Source organism: Rhinolophus sinicus, chromosome 1 (assembly GCF_057876585.1).
Source record: "Rhinolophus sinicus isolate RSI-liver-muscle chromosome 1, RSI-T2T, whole genome shotgun sequence".
NCBI lineage: Eukaryota > Metazoa > Chordata > Mammalia > Chiroptera > Rhinolophidae > Rhinolophus > Rhinolophus sinicus.
Genome location: NC_142501.1, coordinates 41,870,415 through 41,891,910, shown reverse-complemented (window position 1 = coordinate 41,891,910; position 21,496 = coordinate 41,870,415). Strand labels below are relative to the sequence as shown.

The 21,496-nt window shown below is 39.3% G+C and overlaps 1 protein-coding gene across 2 annotated transcripts in view; it reads left to right on the top strand.

Moving 5' to 3' along the window:
• The window catches only part of TMTC1 (transmembrane O-mannosyltransferase targeting cadherins 1), a 230,195-nt gene that overhangs the window by 90,070 nt on the left and 118,629 nt on the right, over positions 1-21,496 (top strand). For both annotated transcript variants that reach the window (XM_074325861.2, XM_074325860.2), the window contains exons 6-7: positions 17,071-17,152; positions 19,058-19,161. In XM_074325861.2, coding sequence (XP_074181962.2) covers positions 17,071-17,152; positions 19,058-19,161 — 186 coding nt within the window. The remainder of the gene's footprint in view (positions 1-17,070; positions 17,153-19,057; positions 19,162-21,496) is intronic.

Sequence of the window (21,496 nt, the reverse complement as noted above, 5' to 3'; positions counted from 1 at the left end):
CACGTTTTCTACATAACTGTTGAGTTGGAGAAATTTGTACGTTCCCTATAACCAATCTTTTGCAATAATAGTGCTAGAAAATAATGATGATAACCAACTCTGTGTGTGTGTGAATATCTATCCAATGCCTTGTGCTAAGCACTCTTAGTGTGTGTGTGTGTGTGTGTGTGTGTGTGTGTGTCTCCCAGGCCTTGTGCTATGTGCTTTCACTGTATTCTCTCCTTTAATCCTCACTACAAGTTACAGCTCACAGCTAGGAAATAACAGAGTCAATCTTTGGCTTCAGGTCTATCTGACTCTAGAACCAGAGATCTTATACACCATTCACACCAAGGTCTGATCAGTGTATCTTCAGAAGAGTGAGAAAGAGGGTCAAAAAAATAAATAAACATGAGGAACATTTCCCAATGACCCTAGTTCTGGTATTTCTTAACATTAGGAAATGAGTCAGATGTAAATTTGTTTAAAGCAATTTAAGACTAATTTAGGATTAAAAAGAAAGAGAAAGCCATCTTTTTGTTGTTATACTTGTCATCTTTGGATGTGATGTGTATAGTCAAATTAGATAGCCTATATATATTTTCCTCTCATGTGAGAAAAATTTGTCTGAAATTACTTACTATTAGTTTTGCTCAATCTGTTAGGAGTTCATAAATATTTGAGGTTCAAATTTTCTTTTTAGTCTTTTTCTTTTTAATTAATCAATATCAGTAAAACTTCTCTGGAATTCTAGGGTTTTATCCAGAAGAAGAATACAAATGGAAAATCGACTGGTGTTTATTTTTTAAACACTTGGTTCCACCAAATTGTTTTTCCTTTTCAAAGTGATAAGACATAAATTATTTTCAATTTACCTATAAGCTATCCTATCAGTGAGAATATGTCAACACTTTAATGATAAGGAGGGGGCTGTTGCAAGCTTTGCTTCTTTCAGGTATGTTACGTTCTTTTTATTTTCTTTCTTTTGTTGGACTTTCTGCTTTCCATGAACTTTTGAATTGTCCAAAAGAGAAAATTGTACAGTTACAGTTAGCAGGAGTTTTCAGAAACAACCTGGCAAGAGACATCATGATTTAGTATTTATTTATGTTACATGCAATTGACTACAGGTTATATATACTCATATATATATATATATATATATATATATATATATATATATATATATATATATATATAGAGAGAGAGAGAGAGAGAGAGAGAGAGAGAGAGAGATTTTTAGCTGTTTAAGTTTATTTGGAGTTTTGATGAGTATAATTTAAGTTCATATGTTTGAGGGTTTTCTTTAAACTACTTCTCTCTGGTTTAGTATAACAGTGTTTATCCCAATTTTACACTTCTCTCTTCTATTTTGGGGGAACTTATATTAAGTTTCTGGATGCTTCTTTGTGGGAACAATGAAGTAACAATTTAACTTTTCTTCTTAAAAGTCAGCATCCACTGACTTCAGTTGTCAGCCCTCTGCAGTTTAAACCCCCTTGGGCAACTGAATCCCAAACTTGGTATATTAAAGGAAGAAAGCCAGGAGTTCTGATAATTCACTTGTTGACAGCAGTAAACAAACTCAGCCTATACTAAACTTCTTTTCAAAATAAGGTAATTGCAGATGCTGGATATATGAGTTTTTAACACCTGTTCATGCTTTGAACTTAATTTTCTTCAATTATGGGGTGGCGTGGTACAGGGAGAAAGACATGGGCTTTAGAATTAGATTAGGTTGATTTTTTAAAAAACTTTTTATTTAAGAATGCATAGAAATTCACAGGAAGATGCAAAGATAGTACAGAAGGTCCCCTTCACCCTACACCCAGTTACCCTGAAAGATTACATTGTACATATGGCTATAGTGCAATATCAATCCCAGAAAATTGACATTGGTATGTATGTAGCTCTAAGCCATTTTATCATACCTCTAGATCCATTTAAGCACCATCACAATCAAGACACTGACTTCTTCTGTCAAAACAAGCATGTCCGTATACTGTCTCTTTGTAGTTATACCTACCATTTACCCTGCCACCAACACTAAATCTTGGCAACCACTAATCTGTTTTCCATCTCTATAATTTTGCCACTTTGGGAACATTATGTGAATCGAATCATACAATATGTGGCCTTTTGAGCCTGGCCTTTCCCCCCCCCCCCCCAACATAATATTTGAGATCCATCCAGGTTGGTGTGTGTATCACACTTGTTCTTTTTAATTACAGTGCAATTGTTTTTTTTCAGTGTTGGGCTATTACAAATAAAGCTGATATGAGCATTCATATACAACTTTTGTGTGGACATAAATTTTCATTTTTTGGTGATAAATATCCAAGAGTGCAATTGCTGGGTCATAAGGTAAGTATGTTTAGATTTTTAAGAAACTGCCAAACTGTTTTCCAGACTGGCTGTACCATTTTATAGTCCCTCCAGGCATGGAAGAGAGATCCACTTTCTCTGGACCCTCCCCAGCATTTGGTAGTGTCACTATGTTTTATTTCAGCTTTTCCAATAGATTTATGGTGAAATCAGTGTTATCTCATTGCGGTCTTCTTTTCGTTTCCCTAATGGCTAATGACATTGAACATTTCTTCGTGTTTATTGGCCATCTATATATATCCTATCGTGTAATGTCATTTCATATCCTTTGCTCATTTTCTAATTAGATTGCTTGTTTTCTTTAATTTTTTTTTTGTTCTATTGAGTTTGGAGAGTTTTTCATTTAATATAGATACTAGTGCTCTGTCAAATAACCATCCTAATTAAAAAAATATATATATATGTGTGTGTGTTTATATATATATATATATATATATATATATATATATATATATACATACATATATATAATGGAAAATTCCAAATATATACAAAGTTAGATAAAACAGCATAATGAACCCTCATGTATCCATTTTTCAGCTTCAGCAGTTCTCAGCCCCTTCTCCACCCTCAAATTATTTGGCTGCAAGTCCCAGACACCATATCATTTCAGGTGTACATATGTCAGTAGGATGCTACAATAAAAAGACTATTCTTTTAAACACAACTATAATAGCACTGCCATATCTAAAAGAACACTACAAGTACCTAAATTAGTCATTACATTTCCCCTGTTTTCATGTTTTCTCACTAGTTTGTTCTAAACAGAATGCAAATAATATCTGGATGTTGCAGTTTGTTGATATACCTTTAAAGCCCCTATTACTCCATGGGTTCTTCTCTCTTCTTGTACAGCTTTTTTTTTTTTTTTTTTTTTTTTTGGCTCTTGTCAAAAATAAATACAGCCAGACATTAGTTAAAGCAGTAAAAACAGATTTTATTCAGTAACTGCTGATGGTAGGGGAATCCATTGCAATGTGTACAAAGGTGATTGGGTGTTTTGAAGGGAAAGTGAGGGAGGGAGGGAGAGAACGTGGAGACTCAAGTGGAAAATGACAAAGGGTTGGTCAGTTTAAATGTGATTAGGCTGGTTGTGTCTCCAAGCTGGTAATTACTGAAGGGAGGATTTTATTCTCCCACAGAGACTGGGAGACAGAGGCCCTATCATTTCTGATAATTACATTTCAAAGGAATGGCTTTCAGATGTTTGAAAAAGACACTCCTGGGCTCTAAGAGATACATATACATCTCAAAAGGACTGAGGAAGGATTCACAGTTACAAACCCTTTCTGGTAAATGCTCCAAGAAAGGGAAACAGGGGCCTGTCTTCAGGTATTGACTAGAACAAAACAGTAAATCCTTTTGACAGCCCTGAGCTTTTCTAGGCAAGAACTCAAAAGGGGTCTGAATCATTCCAGGAACTAGGCTGTAGGCTGCTAGAAGCCGTGTTAATATTTGGTCAGGTCTCTTAGTTGGAATGCAGTGTTCGTGCTGAGAATTTTTGCCGTTCTCACTATTGCCTTGGGGTTTTTTTGTTTGTTTGTTTGTTTTTTGTCCTGTGATGCTTCCCACAGTCTTTATTTTGGTGACTGCATATCTATGTCAATTGATGTGTTCTTCGATCCACTGTATTTCCTGTAAATTGATAGCTAGATCTAGAGGTTTGATTGCATTCAGGTTTTCTGTTTTAGGCAAGAATAGTTCACAGATGGTGTTTTGTACTTCCAGGAGAAAGTAAATAATTCTGGTTATTTTTCTTTTTGTGAAGTGAGTTGCCATATGCCTAGATTCATTATTTCAGTAGGGATTGAAAAATTGTGCTATTCTAACTCTATCATTCTCTCTTCGTTTATTAGATAGAACATCTATCAAGGGAAACATTCCTTCATGAAATATTTGGTTACCCGGGGGGTACAGTTTACATAGGCAACACAGGACAAATGCTTGATTCTTTCACTTTATTTGCCAGTTTTATGCCTGTTGACGTTCAGTGTTCATCCTTGGTCAGTAGCAGCACATAGGATACGCTGTGCAATATTAGTGGTTAAATACTGTAATGGTTAAACCCTGGTTTCGTCCTGCTTTCCTTTCTTTTCTGTTACTTTAATAAAATTATGCTATAAAGAATACCTTGTACTGGCCTATCCAAATAGAAAAGATTTGTCTGACAGCTGGACAGTGTGGGGGAGAAAAATCTAATTCTCATGTTTTCTGAATTAACATGCTCAGCCAATTACTAGATATCTTCCACCAGAGAAACCCTGTTTTTGATTAAATTCTTATGTATAAGGAATAGCAAGTCATAGGTCAAGAGGGGCGTGGGGTGTGTGTGTGTGTGTGTGTGTGTGTGTGTGTGTGTGTGTGTGTGTGTGTGTCCAGGGCAAGAAAAGGAAACTAATTTTGTCTTTGAATTTTATAGAATGTAAGGTTTGGTTGATAGGAGCTTATTCTACGGTGCCTCATGAACCTGCTGGAGGGTACTCAGCAGCCCAGCAGGGTGGCCACATCCTTCTACTTTTCCTAGGACTTTCCCAGGGTTAACAGCGAAAGTCCCAAGTCCCAGCAAGCCCCTCAGTGCTAGCAGACGGGACTGGCTGGTCTCCCTTGATGACAATTCAGTGTCATACATGAACATTGCTTGGATCTGGAAACTTTACACTGGAAAATTTTCAGAAGACTTTTATTAATAATAGTGCTTGAGTTCAGTTTAGGACAGGAAAATGCGTTTGTTAAAATCAGAGTCTCAAATTGGGCCCTCGTGCCAGTGGGGTTTGTAAAGGTAGTGTTAAGACATCCATGATTAGGGTTTTTTAAAAATCAGTTCGATGAATTCAATGCCTACTATGCAAAACACGATTCTGAACCTCCCAGGAAAGACTCAGTTAAGACAGAAACAAATGCTATTCCTCATTTAAACATGAAGTTGCTGTGCACATGGTTTGGTGACTGGGAATAAAGCAACACCGTGATAATAAGTCAGTGAGAAAATGAAATTGGCTGCAAAGAAAATGGAAATGTTAGACGAAACAAGTTGCTGTGAAAGTTATTAGGACAGTGAAGCTGTTCGGTGGGGATTAGATACATCTGTGTACCGTAACCACAGGGATCCGTTCTGCCAAGTGCGTTGTTAGGTGAGCTCATCATTCGGCAAACATTGCAGAGTGCACTTCCACCAACCAAGGCAGTCTAGCCTGCTGCACACCTCGGCTGTGTGGTAGTGCCCATCGCTCCTTGGCTACAAGCATGTTACTGTACAAAACAACACGAAATTAAATCAAGCACAAGAGAAAATGATACAACCAAGAGACGCGGTAAACACGAGATGTATGAGGCTGCTGCCGGTGTAACATGGCATACTGTTTTACAGCCAACTTTTTTTTACTGTAAAGAAAGAGTACACTGTAAAACAACAATAAAAAGTACTCGTATAGGCTAGCAAATACATAAACCAGTAACGTCGTCGTTTATGTTTATCGAGTGTTATGTACAGTACATATTTGTATGTTACACGTTTATACGACTGGCAGTGCAGTAGGTTTGTTTACACCAGCATGCCCACGAACACGTGAGTAATGCGTTGCATAATAACATGAGGATGACGATGACGTCACTAGACAATAGGAATTTTTCAGTTTCATTGGACTCTCATGGGATCACCATTGTATATGTTGTCCCTTGTTGATCTAAATATTATGTGATGCATGACTGGTATTAATGGATCAGGGCTGCTGCTGACCAATGGTGGATATTTATCATATGAAGTAGGAACAAGTGTGGGCATCGTGGGTGCGTGATATTTGAGTCAGGGCACCTTTTGCTCTTTTGGATGAATTAGGAAAAAGCCCCCATTCCTCAGGGCAGACGCAGCCAGCCTCAAGGTCAGGGGTTGTTGAACAGAGCGTGGGTTAGAGTTCATCCCTTACAGGTCACCACAATTCCACCTCCTCAGCCAGCTCCCTTGCGCAGGCACAACCTGCACAACACATCTGAGATCTGACTGCAGTATTCTAGCTGAATTCAAGGAGTCCAGTGAACAAGAATGTTGAAAGCCAAATTAAATCTTTGTCTTCTAAGGAAATATTTTGTCCTCTCTTTCTTCTCCTTCCATGAAGGAGGGAGCTTGATAAAACTTGAAAGAAATGAAGTCTTTTTTCTATCCTTATCTTACCTGCATTCCTTTACTCGTGTGTGTGTGTGTGTGTGTGTGTGTGTGTGTGTGTACACATGTACATGCCACGAAGGATATAAGCCATAGGGTTCTGGTGTTTTCAGTGGAGTTCTTGTCGCTGTTCCAATAATGGCTTCTTTGGGTTCCTTGATGGGCTGGCCACTGTGTTTGAGTCATTTACTTACCTTATCTCATTGAAATCCTTTCATCAACCTTATACGATAGAAATCCTGATGCCCAATTTATAGCTGAGGCACCTGTGACCCAGGGAGACTAAAGGGCATGCCCAGTGTCCCAGTTTGAACCGGAATAAGCCAGGATTCTGTGCATTTCCGTGGCCTGTGGTTGTTTCACCATACCTGGCTGTCCCTGTAACATCAAGGGTACCATCTGTTAAGAATTTAGCACGAGGGACCCTTAGCGATCCCTCTGGCAACCAAGGCATTGTACACAGAGATAATTAAAACTTAGCAACTTATGGTAATATTTTCTGAATGTCACTTTGAAAGATATAAGCAAAATATAAATAAATACAATTAAATACGTGAATATACAGAGGGTGCCAAAAAAAATGTATATACATTTTAAGAAAGGAAAGACTGTATTAAAATTGTAATACTCAATATATACAGATAACAAAATATGAATACAAGTCGTGTATACATATTTTTTGGCACCTTCCCCCCTCCCCCCACCGCCATATATGAATATGACTGGGACTAGAATATTGGGACTTCCTTTGGCAACCTCCCTACTTAGACTTTTTTATATTATATTTCAAAAGGAGACTCAGGTCTAGAAGGAAATTAGGAAGAAGTTTTAAAAATTATATAGCCAAAAATTATATAACCATGTAGTGTATGCATTTGAATAAAAGTATATAGACTTAACTAGTATGGATTCCTGACTTTTGCAATACTGATAGATATTTTACACAAATATTAAAACCCTGCCAATTACCTGAATAATTATTGTTTTTATGTTCGTATACCCGGTGCTAAGACCCACTCACTGTAATTCTTGTTTCTCCTCTGAAATATTAGTCATAGCTTTCTCCCCAGGAGCTCTCAGTGTGCCTGAACATTGGAATTTAGAATAAAACTAAATTGCCTAGACTCGAAGCCTTAAAATCTCACCGTTTTTAAAAAAAGAGCATATTTGTCCTTCATGTAAAAAATGGAGTTCAAGTGAATAAAAGTGGAGTCCCCTCATAGTAACATTCTTGTAGGAAACGTGAATTTTAAAGGTGTTTGCCAAGATTGTGCAGGAATGACCCATCCCCACTTTCTGGTCCTTGCAGCTTTGACAGTCGGTGCTCCCCACTCTACCTTTTACACATAAAGGCTATTAGGGACTGGGTGCCCAGGAAATGGGCTGCTCTCTGGATGCATTTGTTTGGACCAAAAAAAGGTTTCTCTTCTCCAGCATTGACAGTGCTTACATCCCTGTGAATGGTGTTGTTTTCTTGGGCCAACTACTCTGTTGCAGGCTTTTGACCATAGCACATCCAGCGCTACAGGGAGGTGATCTGTTTCGGGAGAAGCCGTGGTCCGCAGGAAGCCCAGGCTGCCAAATGTCCTCCTTGGCCTCTGCGTGAACTCTGCACAAAAACCATGTGTGTTTGAGAGCTTCTCGATTCATGGTCTGTTGTTATGAGCAGCTTCAGAGCACGCACATGAGGACACAGGGAGCGGGCTATGCAGCGCCCGAGGTTGAAAGCTGGTGTGGAGGAAGTGGCTTTGCAAACGTTTACGTGAGACTTCCTCCTCTCCAGGCCCTAAATCGAAGCTGCCCGGATCTGCCCAGCCTAAGTTACCCAGTGCCAAGCATAAACGTGGGATAGAGAGAGATCCAGCAGGGCCAGCCTGGCCTACATTCCGCATGGATGCAGCACGTGGAGGAGAAAGGGTGCTGACTTGTAGTAGAAGGTGATGTCTCCTACTAGCAGTGGTGATCTCATCTGTGTCCTGGGTTCTGACCATAAGGTTTGAAAATCCTAGGGAGCAGGTCATAGTTGGGATGCTGGGGAGAGGTAGCCCTGCTTCCAGGTACTGCTGAGGCTCAGGGCAAGCAGCCCCCATATATCCCACTATAGTATATTGGTTATTTCGAATTAAAGCTACTTGAAAAGCAGCTGCTGCAAGAAGGGTACATTGACCCTCCTTCATGTCCTTGAGTGCAGGAAATAAATGTCTCCTTGTTCCAAGGGTTGAGGGGTGGGGTGGCGGAGCTGAAGGAGACCTCCGTATAGCCAGAGTTAAGGAATTCAAGGCTGAAAAGCTTATATAAACAAACCTTGTTACTGCTTTACTAATTTAGTGCTCAAGCCCAAATTTTACTTAGATGTCTCACTGATGAGCACCCAAACCTGTTCCTTTTGCTCTGTCAAATCCTCACAAATTTATTATTTCTTTGTCTAAACAGTATAAAAAGCTGCCTGCTTCAATCATTTCCCTGAGCATCATTTATGATCTCCCGTGTGCACATATTAAATTGGTTTTTCTCCTGTTAATCTGGTCTCGTGTCAAGTTTATTATTAGTCCAGTCATGAGAACTCAAGGGGGGAGAAAGGGGCATTTTCCCCTCCCCCACAGTACCTGAAGAGTCCTGTGACAAGGTGATACCAGGTGAGGACTGGGCAGGCTTAGTACAGAGGGAGCTGCCCCGGGGAAGTCACTTTGCTCATATGTGGCTGAGCAAACAGGAGATGGAATCAACATCAATCGTATTTAGGGATAGTCTACGCTGTTCAAACTTTCAGGGTTTTGAAGCTCCAGTTTAACTTCCTTTATTTAGATTTCAGACACTTGACTGAAACTCTGTGAGGAGAGTGCAGGGATGGGGGCTCCCGGTGGGGTTTGTCTGGCGCCCTCCTTGCCCGAGGTGGGCAGTGCTCACTCTAATCCCTGTGCAGCTGCCTGAGCCCCTCTCGTCTTCTCCTTCTCTCCTACCTTCTCTGTCCTCCTGGTCCAGGTCAGGTCTCCCGTGTTCCCTGCAGCTTCCCTTCCCTTTCCAGCCCACGTTGATTGCTTCCTTCTCTGAAGTCCCTCCATCCTTTATCATGTGCTCCCCTCCTTGTGGCTGTGCAGAAAGCCAGAAAGTCTTTGTGTAGTGCTGAGTGTCGGCTCAGGAACCAGGGGCGTAGGTTCAAGCCCCAGTTCTGCTGATGACGGGCTTTATGATCCCAGGCAGCTTTGTTCACGTCACTGTGCCTCAGTTTCCCCTAAAATGCCAATAGAAATAACACCTGCTTTATAGTTGTTTTTTGTTGTTGCTGTTCTTGTGTGTGTTTAAAGAATTAATACATGTGCTTAGAATGATTTCTGGGCCCCAGTTTGTACTCGTTGAAGAGGAACAAATTTTCATCTATCCTCCTAGGTTCTTCCAACTGATCTAATAATCAAATCGACGTGAGACAGATTAACAAGAGAAAGGAAGCAAATTTGGTTACATACATATGTATAGGAGCCCCACATACATGAGAAGTTCACAGACAGAAAGGGACAATGAGGTATAGATGACATTCTGAGCCAAGGGTGAGGTAAGGCACCTGGGGCTTCAGAGGGGAGGAAGGTCATTGGAAGGACGATAAGAGCTGCAGAAGTTCAGTAATTAGAAGTTTGCCCTGCACTATAGATAGGTCTTAAAAAGTTATTTCTGGTGATAAAATCTTATTATGGACAAGGCTCAAAATTTACATTCTTTAATGGAAAGGTGAAAGTTTCTTTTGAATCCTCAGGGTCTCAGCTGCCTTGGGCTGCAAGTACTCCACATGCCAGGGTGGCACATCTTGGGGAGGCCTGTTTTGAACCCCTTCACACTCAATAATCGTTAGCTGATATTTAAATTACATGTATGCCTTTATCCCTTTTATATATTGCTTCTAGGACTTAACTCAGTGTCCAATGTTTTGCTTGTTAAATTGAATATTGCTGTTAGATTAGCTTGTCATTTTTCATAGTGATAAAGTTGTAGCGGCCTTTTTGTTAATTTCCTAAATTGATGAGCTATATCGTGGTATCCCGAATTATCATCCTTTTAAACATCCTTTTTAGTGATATGTTTGTACTTCTGAGAGTAGTACTTGAAAACAGGCACTCTCTTAGGAAGATAAGGACAAAGATTAGTTTGTAATGATGTGAGAGGTAGCTGAGCATTGGTGGTTAAGGCACAGTCTGGATTTATATTCTGACTTCCCTCACTTACTATTTTTGGGACCTTGGGACAAGTTACGTGACCATGAAAGCCTCAGTTTCCCCATTTGTAAAATGAAGATGTGACTAGTGCACATCTTATAGGAATGTGCAAAGGATTATACACAGAAGAACTGTGCCTAGCACACAGTAGGCATTTACTAAACGGTAGCTATTATTATTATTTTTTTATTGTTATTGTTGTTGTTGATGTTGTTTTAACAAAGTGTGTTTTCCAGTTTACCAGGACAGTCCCAATATTAAAGATTCTTTTTCAGTGGCTTAATTGTAATTAAATTTACAATTAATTACAATTATATATCCCAATGTATCCCAATAAGAGGTTCAGAAAATACGATTATATTATTATTGGCTGATTTAAATCTTTTTCTTAGTGTAAAAGTTTACTTGCGTACCTGTACAAATGTATATTGCAAGTAGTAGTGATTCAATTGGCAGGGTTCCTTAGAGTCTCTGGTGTGCAGTCAGTTTGGGCTGGTAAGTAGGGAAAACTCACAGCAAATGCTGCCTTATGGTGTGGTTGGAGAGGAGGCCACACCATGCAGCCCAAGGCCTGGGACCGGCCAGCAGAAGGCTCAGTCCTGGTTTGGGATTCACTGATAGGTCTGGATCTATACTATGGGGTCAGTGCTCTCTGACTGGACTGAAAAGGCCTTTGACAAGAAAATGCCAGACAAACACATAATATGCATCTTATTTTGGTAAATTAATACTCTGGTTAGTAAAATGTTTTTATGCATACACCAAATGGATGACTAACTAACACAAAATTAAGGGACAGTAAGAAAAGCTCCACACCTAAATCATACTGCTAAATAAATGTAACAACACATGCATTTATTTATCCTTATGATAAGGTCTCTTCATCCATGTAGACTAAAATCTCTCATCTACTTCTAAAACTGATTATCACAGAAACTTCCAGAATAACTGCTGCCCGCTATTTCTCCCCTGGGGCTGCTGGGCCCTTTGCCCTTTGTCACGGACCTCAGGGTAGGCACTGTACCAGTGTCATACATTGCACATGCCACTGTGCGGAAGATCGGATTGGGTTGTCTTTGCATAAAACCCTTTAGTGGCTGCCCATTACCATCAGAATAATGTCCAAACTCCACAATGGGATGTGAGGGCTCTTGGTGGAGTGGCCTCTGCCTGCCTCTCCAGCCTCCCTGCTTAATTCTGCCAGCATTAGATCCTGCAGCTAGAATGAACTTTTTTCACTTCCTTCATAGCTAATTCACGTCTCATCTTCCTCAGGTGTCATCTTCATGTCACTATCTTGGGCACCCTTATCTCCTACTCTCTGTTTCTGCTCCTCTCTGTGGGGCTGGCTAGTTGGTTGTCTCACAGTGCAGTGACATCCGCTGAGCTCTGGTCACACTCTCCTAGCCATCTTTTCTCACTTAAAGGTTTTGAATGAGCCCACTGTACGCGGAGCTTGCTTTTGGAGCTTGCTTTTAACCGGCAGCAACTGATACAGGGGAGTTAGCATGTCCCTAGGTAAACAGGGGGTTCCCTGGTGGAATAAAGAAAAGATGGCCATATCCTAAAACTTCAGGTTTTAAAATCACTCTTTTGCTCCAGGACATAATGTAACAAGGCCTGAGGTTAATCATTTTGGCCTGACAAATGGAGCTGATCTGATAGATAAGAGTGGGTTACTTTGCTAACTCCTTTAAGATGAGCAAGCAGAACAAACCTGGTAGACGGATTTCATTAGAAGGCGCCAGTTCCCTTCTTCAAACAAGTTCCCTTCTCCAAACAGCTCCCCTTCCCCAAGCAGACAAGGGAAGGTATACAAGTAAGAGCTTTTGCCTCAGTCATGGGCACCCCCCATTCGGCACCCGCTCCCACTCGGGAGTTGCAACCTCTTCTCCTGCCTCTAATAAACTATCCTGTTTTTAAAACTTTTTTCCTCTGCTGGTCTGTGTTTCCATTCTTCGGCTTCACGAGACGTGATCCCAGCCCACACTCAGAAACTGCTGGCAGATCCAACATCACCTACATCACAACCAGTATATACATTAACCTTTAAAAGGATGCATCTTAACAGACTCTTTAAGAATTGTGCACTGCCCCAGTTCATTCATTTGTATCGAAAACTTTTATTATAGTTGTTATTCTAGATCTCTACGGACTGATGAAGGTAGTGAAGATGAGCGATATTATTTCTAATTACGTAGAAGTCGTGGTGTTGTTTACGTGCAGAAATGCCATTTAATTAATAATCGATGTTGAAAGTATGCTGAGTAAACTAGCTCCATTTTACTTTGATGCTGTACAGAGTAGTGGATGCTTTGGCTTGGGATCCGGGTCTTACCTCTGCCACTTGCCAGGTCCTGAATAAGTACTTCCTTCAGCCTCATTCACAGAATGGGGACAAGTGTGGACTCACAGGGAGGCATGAGGATTAAATGAAATTAAAAAGGTTGTGTGCTTAGCACAGGGACTGGCACGTATAAATGTGTTAAGTATTCACTATTATTAATAAATTGAAACTTACCTGGGACTGTTAATGACAGAAAGGGTGATATTACCAAAACTGAATTTTTGCTACATGTGGAAGGCATAAAACTTGGGGCCTATGACTAAATTCATTGTAGATGGAATATAAATTAAACCCTGTGACTCAGTTAATGAAATCTAAACTCATTGACCTTTGACACGGACCTTTTGCAGGTCAGTTAACATTTCTGTGCTTCATTTTTTTTTTTTTCCTTCACCTGTAAAACTACCTAGCTGTTTTGAGCCCTTCCAGTTCCAACTTTGATTTTCAGAATGGTTAAGAGAACTGAAATTACATTCCCCAATGTCTTCTGTCTTTACCTTTCTATGTGTGATAATCTAAGTAAATATTCCTTTGTGTGTGTTAAGAGTTTAATATTTCTGGGAGAAAATTTTACCACAGCCACAGAATAGGGTATTGAAAGTCAATTTTGGTTTCTGAGTGGATAGAACTGAGAAATGCATCATTGTCTTCTTAGAATAGTTAGTTCCTTCCCTTCAGAATCTGCTTTTGAATATCAAAGGGGACATCAAAGGTTGTTCTGCTCCTTTGTAGCATGCCATTGGTTATTAAGATTTAGATGAAGCACTTTATGGGTTCAAGGAGAGTGCATTAAAGAGAGAACCCAACCCCACTCAGATTTCTTTTGTTGTTTTGGTTAAGCTTATAATCTTTTCTGATGTGAGCTATATCTTTGCTACTTTGGTCAACTGAAACATCTTTTTTCTTGTGTTTCAAAGAGAAGTAAATTTCTGAATTCTTATTCTAAAAAGCTCCAAATTTGAGTTTTTTCTTTTTTTTGCCACAGAATATGACTCTATTAATCTCCTTTAATTACCTTGAAAAAGCAGGAGAAATTAGTATGACTGGTGTTCTAGAAGGAATTTCGTATATAGCTTTTTATAATTTATTGGTATATGTTAAATAGTAACAACTCATTGTCTCTGAATTGTTTGCAACTGGAGCTAGTCTTAAGGCAAAAATGATCAGGTGTTGATAGATTAATAGATTCTAAAAAGGGCAGGGAAATATACATCTTCATTTAAACCACCAGAATTTAAGGTAAGGGAAACAGTACCATCCAAGTGGCATTCTTATTTTGGACCCTGGTCTAACACTGGAGGGTAAGGAAAACATAGAAAAAGAAAAGGAGTTGATTGGAGAAAGGTAAATATTTTTTTAATTCTATTTGGGTCCCCTATGCATTTACTGATCGTCTTACTATATCAATTATCTATGGACACAATAATTCTGTGTTAACAAAGTTCAGTGACTTAAAATAATAAGCATTTATTGAGCCCTCGGGATTATGGGTGGATGATTCAGGGTGACTTGTTGTCCTGGTCTCAACTGACACTTCTCAATGGGATTTGAGGCCTGAGTAGCTATGGAGGGTGAACTTCAGGAAGAAGTTACATTTAGCGCTGACGTTTTAAACATGATCTGCTGAAAGGGTGGATGTTAACAGAAGATTGCATTGTCCAATTTTGTTGTGAGTGAGGGAAGAGGAAGGGATACAGAGAATTCAGCCCTTGGGAGGCTCTCTGTGTGAGTTTAGGGAGTTCTGACCTCGTGTTTACCAAAAAAAGGGGGCCATGACATTTTGGCTTATATTCTGATTTACTATTGGTAAACACCTGAAAATACAAGTCTTGAAAAGGGGTCATTTTTTTCAGCCACTGCTCTCTATGTCATTCTAGGCTTTCTTTGCTTTCGGACGCTACATTTAAGGGTAAATTATTCGGCACCTCCAGGAGCTTACCTTCTTAAGGAAATGGAATTTCTCATGGAGGAAGAATTTCTATAAAGTGACACTTTATACATATAACTCACTGAACTAACCATTAGCGTGAGCTTGCAGTGAAATGAAAACAAGAACTTACCAAAGTTTAACATTGAAAAAAATCATAAACCCTATGGTGGTTTCACAGAAAGGAAACCACTTCTAATTTTTCTACTGTGTTAAAATAAACCGGCAACAGAAGTAACCTGAAAAAATTAAGCTTCCAAAAGCAGACCAACCCAAGAAGCACGTTTTTATTCAGATGTATATTTTGACTCCAGCACCTTCCCTTCCCTCATGGTCATCCCCTTTTTGCAGCTATTTGTCTTACATCAAGGAATAGCAGAAATACCCAGGGTTGGTCTTTGTTAAGTTATTCTAAAAAGGATAGTCAAAGTCAAGGCAGAGCTGAGAGAACATGCTTAGGTTAAGCCTTTTGGATTCACAGACCCAGTTAGCACTGAAGATCACAGCCAAGGACTTTGCCTCAGAGAAATACACAGATGGAAACATATGTAAAATTGTGTGTGCCGCTTCAGGATGGGCTGGACTGCCTTAAGCCGATCTTGGAACATGAACGATGCACCTGTATTGTGCGAGTTGACAGTCTCCCTGGCCTTCCTCCTTGCCAAGCTCTCTTTTGAGAGCTAAGGGAGAAAAAAAAAAAAAGAATGTAAAAGTAGTGCTTGGGGATGGAGCCAGTCCAGAGCTTGCTAAACGCTGGCTCTCTGTAGTGTCTTTTGGGACTCACCCCTTTTCTGCACTCATTAAATACTGACAAGGTCAGATCTTCAGCTGTTTATGAACCAGGAAGAGGAAAAGGGAAGCGAGAAGGAAAAGACCCGCCCCGGAGTGACACTCTCACCTCCCTACAGTGCCGTTTGGAGATCTGTAACTGTTAACAAAACAGGAGAACCACGTATATTTTGTAAGCAATTGTCAAGGTGGACATTTCTTTGTGATACTTACCCACTCAAGTCTTTCTAAAGGATCTCTGTTCTAGAGAATATTCCCATTGTGTAAGGAGAGCCCATTCAAATGCAAATTTTAAGAGATTCTGGGGAGAAATCCTTTGAGGAGAAATTGGATTAAAAAGGGTAAAAGAAAAAAGAAAAAAGGGTAGGGGAAATAAAGATGAGGTGGGACATGCTTGCTGGATTATATGATTCAATTTGACTTTTTCCCCTCCATTCTGTATTTTAAAATAGAAAAGTTCGCATGTAGGTGAAAGTGCTTTGTTTAGGTTTTTGCTTGGGGGTTGTTCATTAATAGCCCCTTCTTGCTTCCCTTTCATTGTCGTTTTTTTTTTAAAGCCAGCCAATCACATGTCTTATATGTGGGTATATGGAGCTCCCACTTTGTACAACTGAGTGTTCTATGCCACATACTGGGTCCACATAAGTTCCTGCCCCACTAAAAGTTGGCATTCGTATAAACCTAGTTTGGTTCCAAAGGCCACAGGCAGGTGAGAAAAGTGTCCACTGCTTATGCGTGAGCTCTGATCCCATCACTGGTGCCTACTAACTTTGTTACCTTGGATAAATTATTTAACCTCACACAGCCTTGGTGTCCTCTGGTTTTATGGGTGAGACATTGGTGAGATGTTTTGTAGGTGGGACACACTGTGCCTCTCAAATTAAGTAGCTAAATAAACTGTTTTGTTTAAGGTCATCCCTGTGACCAGTGTAACCATGTAGTTGCCAGAATGCCCGGATTATTTGGGATTCGATGGGACAGTAATATTTGTAGCTAATAGTGCTAGTCCTTTCCATGGATTATCTCATTTATTCCTTAGAACTTAATTATTAATGTGAGAAAAACAGATGCACAAAGATGTTAAGAAAGTTGCCCCAAAGTCTTTCAGACAGTAATCAGTAGAGGTGAGGGATTGAAGCCCAGGAGGTCTGGCTCCTGAAGCCACACTCCTAGCTTTGGTCTTTTCCAGCCTTTTTCAGAGCTGCAGCATATTCACACTGAAAGGAGAAGTTAATGTGTGGTGGACTCTGACACTTAAGATTTTTTTTTCCTATTTCAGGTGTCTGACCGCAAGCAGTAATAGAAATTTCCTGCTTACCATGAGGCCATTCTTCAAAAGGGCCATTTTGGTCATAAGTTATGTAAGTACATACATGTTTTTGAAATATCTGATAAGGGATGTTTCATTTTAACTTGGCTCAGAGTCATGATCCAGATTGTTTAAAAGAATCGGCAATAGATTCCAACAGCTTGATCTTAGGATCAAAGAGTTAACATACCGTAAATGTGACAAAGCCTTAGAAGGTACGTGTGAAAGCATTCTAGTGATATGTGAACTCAGTGACACAGACAGTGTGAACTATAATATTTTACCAGTTTCTTTCGAAATGCCTGATGTGGAGTTGTCTCAGCAGCACAAACCTGACTCTTTCTGTTATCTATTGCTGCATAACAGTCCACTCTAAAATGTAGGGCCTTAAAACAACCACTGCCATCTATCTGCCCTAAATGCTTTAGTTTGGGCAGCATCCAGCCCTATGGTTCTTCTGCTCATTATGATTTTCAGGGGGTTACTCAAGCAGGTGCATGCAATGCTCAGCTGGGCTAGGTGGTCTGTCTGTGATATCTCCTCCTCTAGGGCATCTCCTTGTGGCTGCTGTCTCTAGCAGGAAAGCCACGACCTCTTTACAAAATGGCAGCAGGTTCTAAAAGAACAACCCAAAAGTTGCAGGACTTCTGAAGGATTAAGCACAGAACTGACACACTGTAGCTTCTACTACATTCTGTTGGTTGATGCAAGCCAGAACACCAACCCAGATCTAAGGAGTAGGGCAATTGACTTCATTTCTTGATAGGAAAAGCAGAATGTACGTACAAAAAGGGTAGGGATTCTTGGTGGCCATCTTTGGCTCCTATCATATCAATCATCCTTTTATGTTGTTGGATGTTTCTATTCAAGGACATTAGGAGACCAATCTCTTATGCTGTTTCTGTTTCTAATAAATTCCCTGTCAAAATCCATAATAAGTTTTGATAGGAAACTTACAAAAATATCTTTGAATTGTAATGTTCACAATCAATTAATATGATTTTGTCCCTCAACACTAAAACATATTTATAGAAGATGAGTATGAAAAAACTGAATCAGGTAGGGAGTCTTGACAATTTCAGCAGAAGGGGCAAGACATTTCTCTAAAGAATTCCCCAGTATCTTTGCAACATGATAGTATCAGTTAGTGATAAAATTCCATCAGGTGGCACAAAAAGAATGTTCTCTGGGGTTGTTGAAATGATCGTTCATGAGTGTTCTGCTTTTAGGGCATTCAAGGGTTGGAACATTTCTGAAGGTATTCAATCAAGACACAGCAGTATTATCTATTGTATTTTAAATTAACTTTCATGGGGCTGTGTGAGTGGAATGGTTAAGAAATTGGGTGTTGGAGACCAATGACGTGGATTCAACTCCTGGCTCTTGCAATTTACTAAGTGTGGGATTCTGGGCAAATTACCTCTCAGCCTCAGTTTTCTCATTTACTTCTAGGATTGTGAGGCCTCAGGTGAGCTGGAAAGCCTTTAGCACAATGGATGACAGTTGTGTTTTTAAGAATTTGCTTGCTGCTCCCTCATCACTTTCACTGTTTACTCTTCTCCCTCCCAGCTATTTCCATCTTTCCTACTCATCTTGAATACAGTGGTACCTCGGTTTTTGAATGTAATCCACGAGTTATGAAACGTTCAAAAACAGCCGACAGGTAGGCCTCAGGATCTAGCACTCAGCGGAAGCCGTGTGACATGTTCGACTTCTGAGTCGTGTTCGAAAACCGAAGCGTTTACTTCTGGGTTTACGGCATTCATAAACCAAAATTTTCATCAATGGAAACGTTTGAAAACTGAGGTACCACTGTATTAGAATTGTATAGAAATGCTCACTAGAAAACGTGTTTGCGAAACCAAATACTTATAAAGCATCTGAAGTATCCTCCAGAACGGTGGGGCTTTCCCCCAACAAGCGATGATTTTCTTACCAAATCTTCTTTTCCCCGAAGGTGATTGTTGTTTTGTACTTCCGTCTATGGATAATGGGAGGCTCTATGCCCCTCTTTTCAGAGCAGGATAATCCAGCTTCATTTTCGCCTTACATTCTTACAAGGTCAGTAGAAATACGTTGTTTAAACTTTATCTGGTATTTATTAGATTGTTTTAAGTAATCCTAAATGATAGTTTGACTTTGTATTTTAAAGAAAGGAGGGTTATGTTCTATTCAGAGTAAGGAGAGAAAGGAAACTACTATTATTCATACATTTGGAATTCTTTTCAACTAATGGTGCTGTTTGGTCAGTATTATTGCTATTGTTCTCATATGGGTATATATTTGTTTATTTTACTGAGCACTTATCATCAGTAATAAATATCTATTGAGTGGCCCATATGGCACATGTCACAGAACAATGCACAGAGAGGTGTATAGAGGTTAATTGGACATCATATCTGTTAGTATGATTAAAATCAGTGGGGAGGTTTAAAGTCACAAACAAAAATGAACAACAATTTTTACTAAGATACAGCTAATTATATCTTACCATTTGCCCTTAAGAGATTTAGAGATAGTGAATCAAGAAGTAATGTTGATCAGTGGATGGGCTCATTGAGAAGGTTTTTAATTCCTTACCTATTGAATCTATTGTGCTGTACTGCTAAGGCTTTCAAATATAATTATATTTGACAATTTTATATCTTTTCTTCACAATATATTGTTGCTATAATGTTTAAACATTAACATTCACTGTTCTTAAATTTTCATAATTTTATATACTTAACATCTAATATCATTTTCATAACAGTAACCTTCACTTTTTTAAGTTTACAAAGACCTATAAATCTTAAACTAAACCTTGACTTACAGCCCATGTACATTTTGGTTTACTTGTATCTCTCAATCTCAGGAGCAACAAATTGTTGGATTTTGTTTTTATGCCAGGCAGTGATCTTTGCTTTGTTTCATTTATTTATGTTATGTTTTACTTGATACATTTCTACTTCTCTTTGCGTTGTATATTTTTCTTTAGTTCCTAGCCTTTTCTTCTTTTCTTTAAAGACTATATTCCACCCAAAAAGGAGACCTTCCCATTTGATTAACCCATTTTTATAATAGATATTATGTCACAATTGTTTTCATTACTTACAACATATATATGTATTTTAAAAATCTTGAATATGGCTTCAGACATCATATAGTATCCAACCTCTAGTGTTGGCTTTTATCCCTTTGAGGCAGTCTAGAGCCTTATAAATTGTTGTTTATAGGCTATATTTTTCAAAATGTTGTTTAATTAAATCTTTAATTAAGCTTGACATGTCAGCTTTTTGTTAATGTTGCAATCTGTTTGTCCTTTTTAGGTATCTCTCATTGGCTTTCAAAATCTCCAGGGCTCGTTGTCTGGACATTTTTAGCTCATTGATAAATTGTTTAGTTTCTGTAGCTCTTTAAATAGCTACTTTCTGCTTTTAAGAGCAAAACCAACTTTGCCAGATCCTGTTCTTGCTTAATGGCTGCATTTCCTTTAGTTTTGAGTTGGTTTCCCTCCAAGCCTTCTTGTCTCCTAAATTTGAGCATTCATTCTTATCTTTATAGTTAGGTGCAGCCTGTTCCCTGAGCTGCCAGTCTCCAAAATCCAAGATGCACAGCCAAAAGAGACAGGTGGGCAAGAACAAGAAGAGACTACTCTCAAATCCCCTACCAATTATTTCATTCATATCTTGTGTCATCAGTAAACAAGTACCTGCCCCAAAGTCCCTGGTGTCAGGACTCACTGCCCTCCTATCTGTATCTTCTTAGTTACCAAGGGGGTTAGGTTGCATTTTTATCCCTGCTGGTGGCGGAAGAAAATTCTCTGATGGAACCTCAGGCAAAATTAGGACCAGTCATTTGCCAGGTTCTGCCTTTCACTTCCAAGACATCTATGTACTTTTTCAGAGGGGTCTGACACAAATAAAGTCCAGGACTTTCTGTCTCTAAATCCATCTAAGTGACTATGCTCAGGCTGTTCCATCAGTATAAAGTGATAGAATAGAATATTCCATGACACCTTTATATTCTTTCTCTCGTTTCTTTAAGAAAAAAATCTCTTTATTCCTGTATTTCATACTTAAAATACACCGATATGCAGAGACATTTCAGTGACAGTTGTTGTAAATGGCTTTTCACATTCCTCTAAGATACCTGCATCATAATTGACTCTTTTGAGCATCCAGAAAATTGTCTTTAATTCCTTTCCCAAGTAAAGTTTCTATTCTGTGTGCATAATTGTTTGACCCCTGGTACGATGATGGTTCTTAAATTGGATTAGCTTGGTTTGTTTCCTAGTTCTGTTGGTTTTTCTTTCTTTCTCTTCAGCTGTGCAATTTAGCTGTGATTTGGCTGGATCTGTGAGTCTGTCTTTACTAATCATAGATGTGTCATTCAGCTGTCACCCTGTCTCATTAAT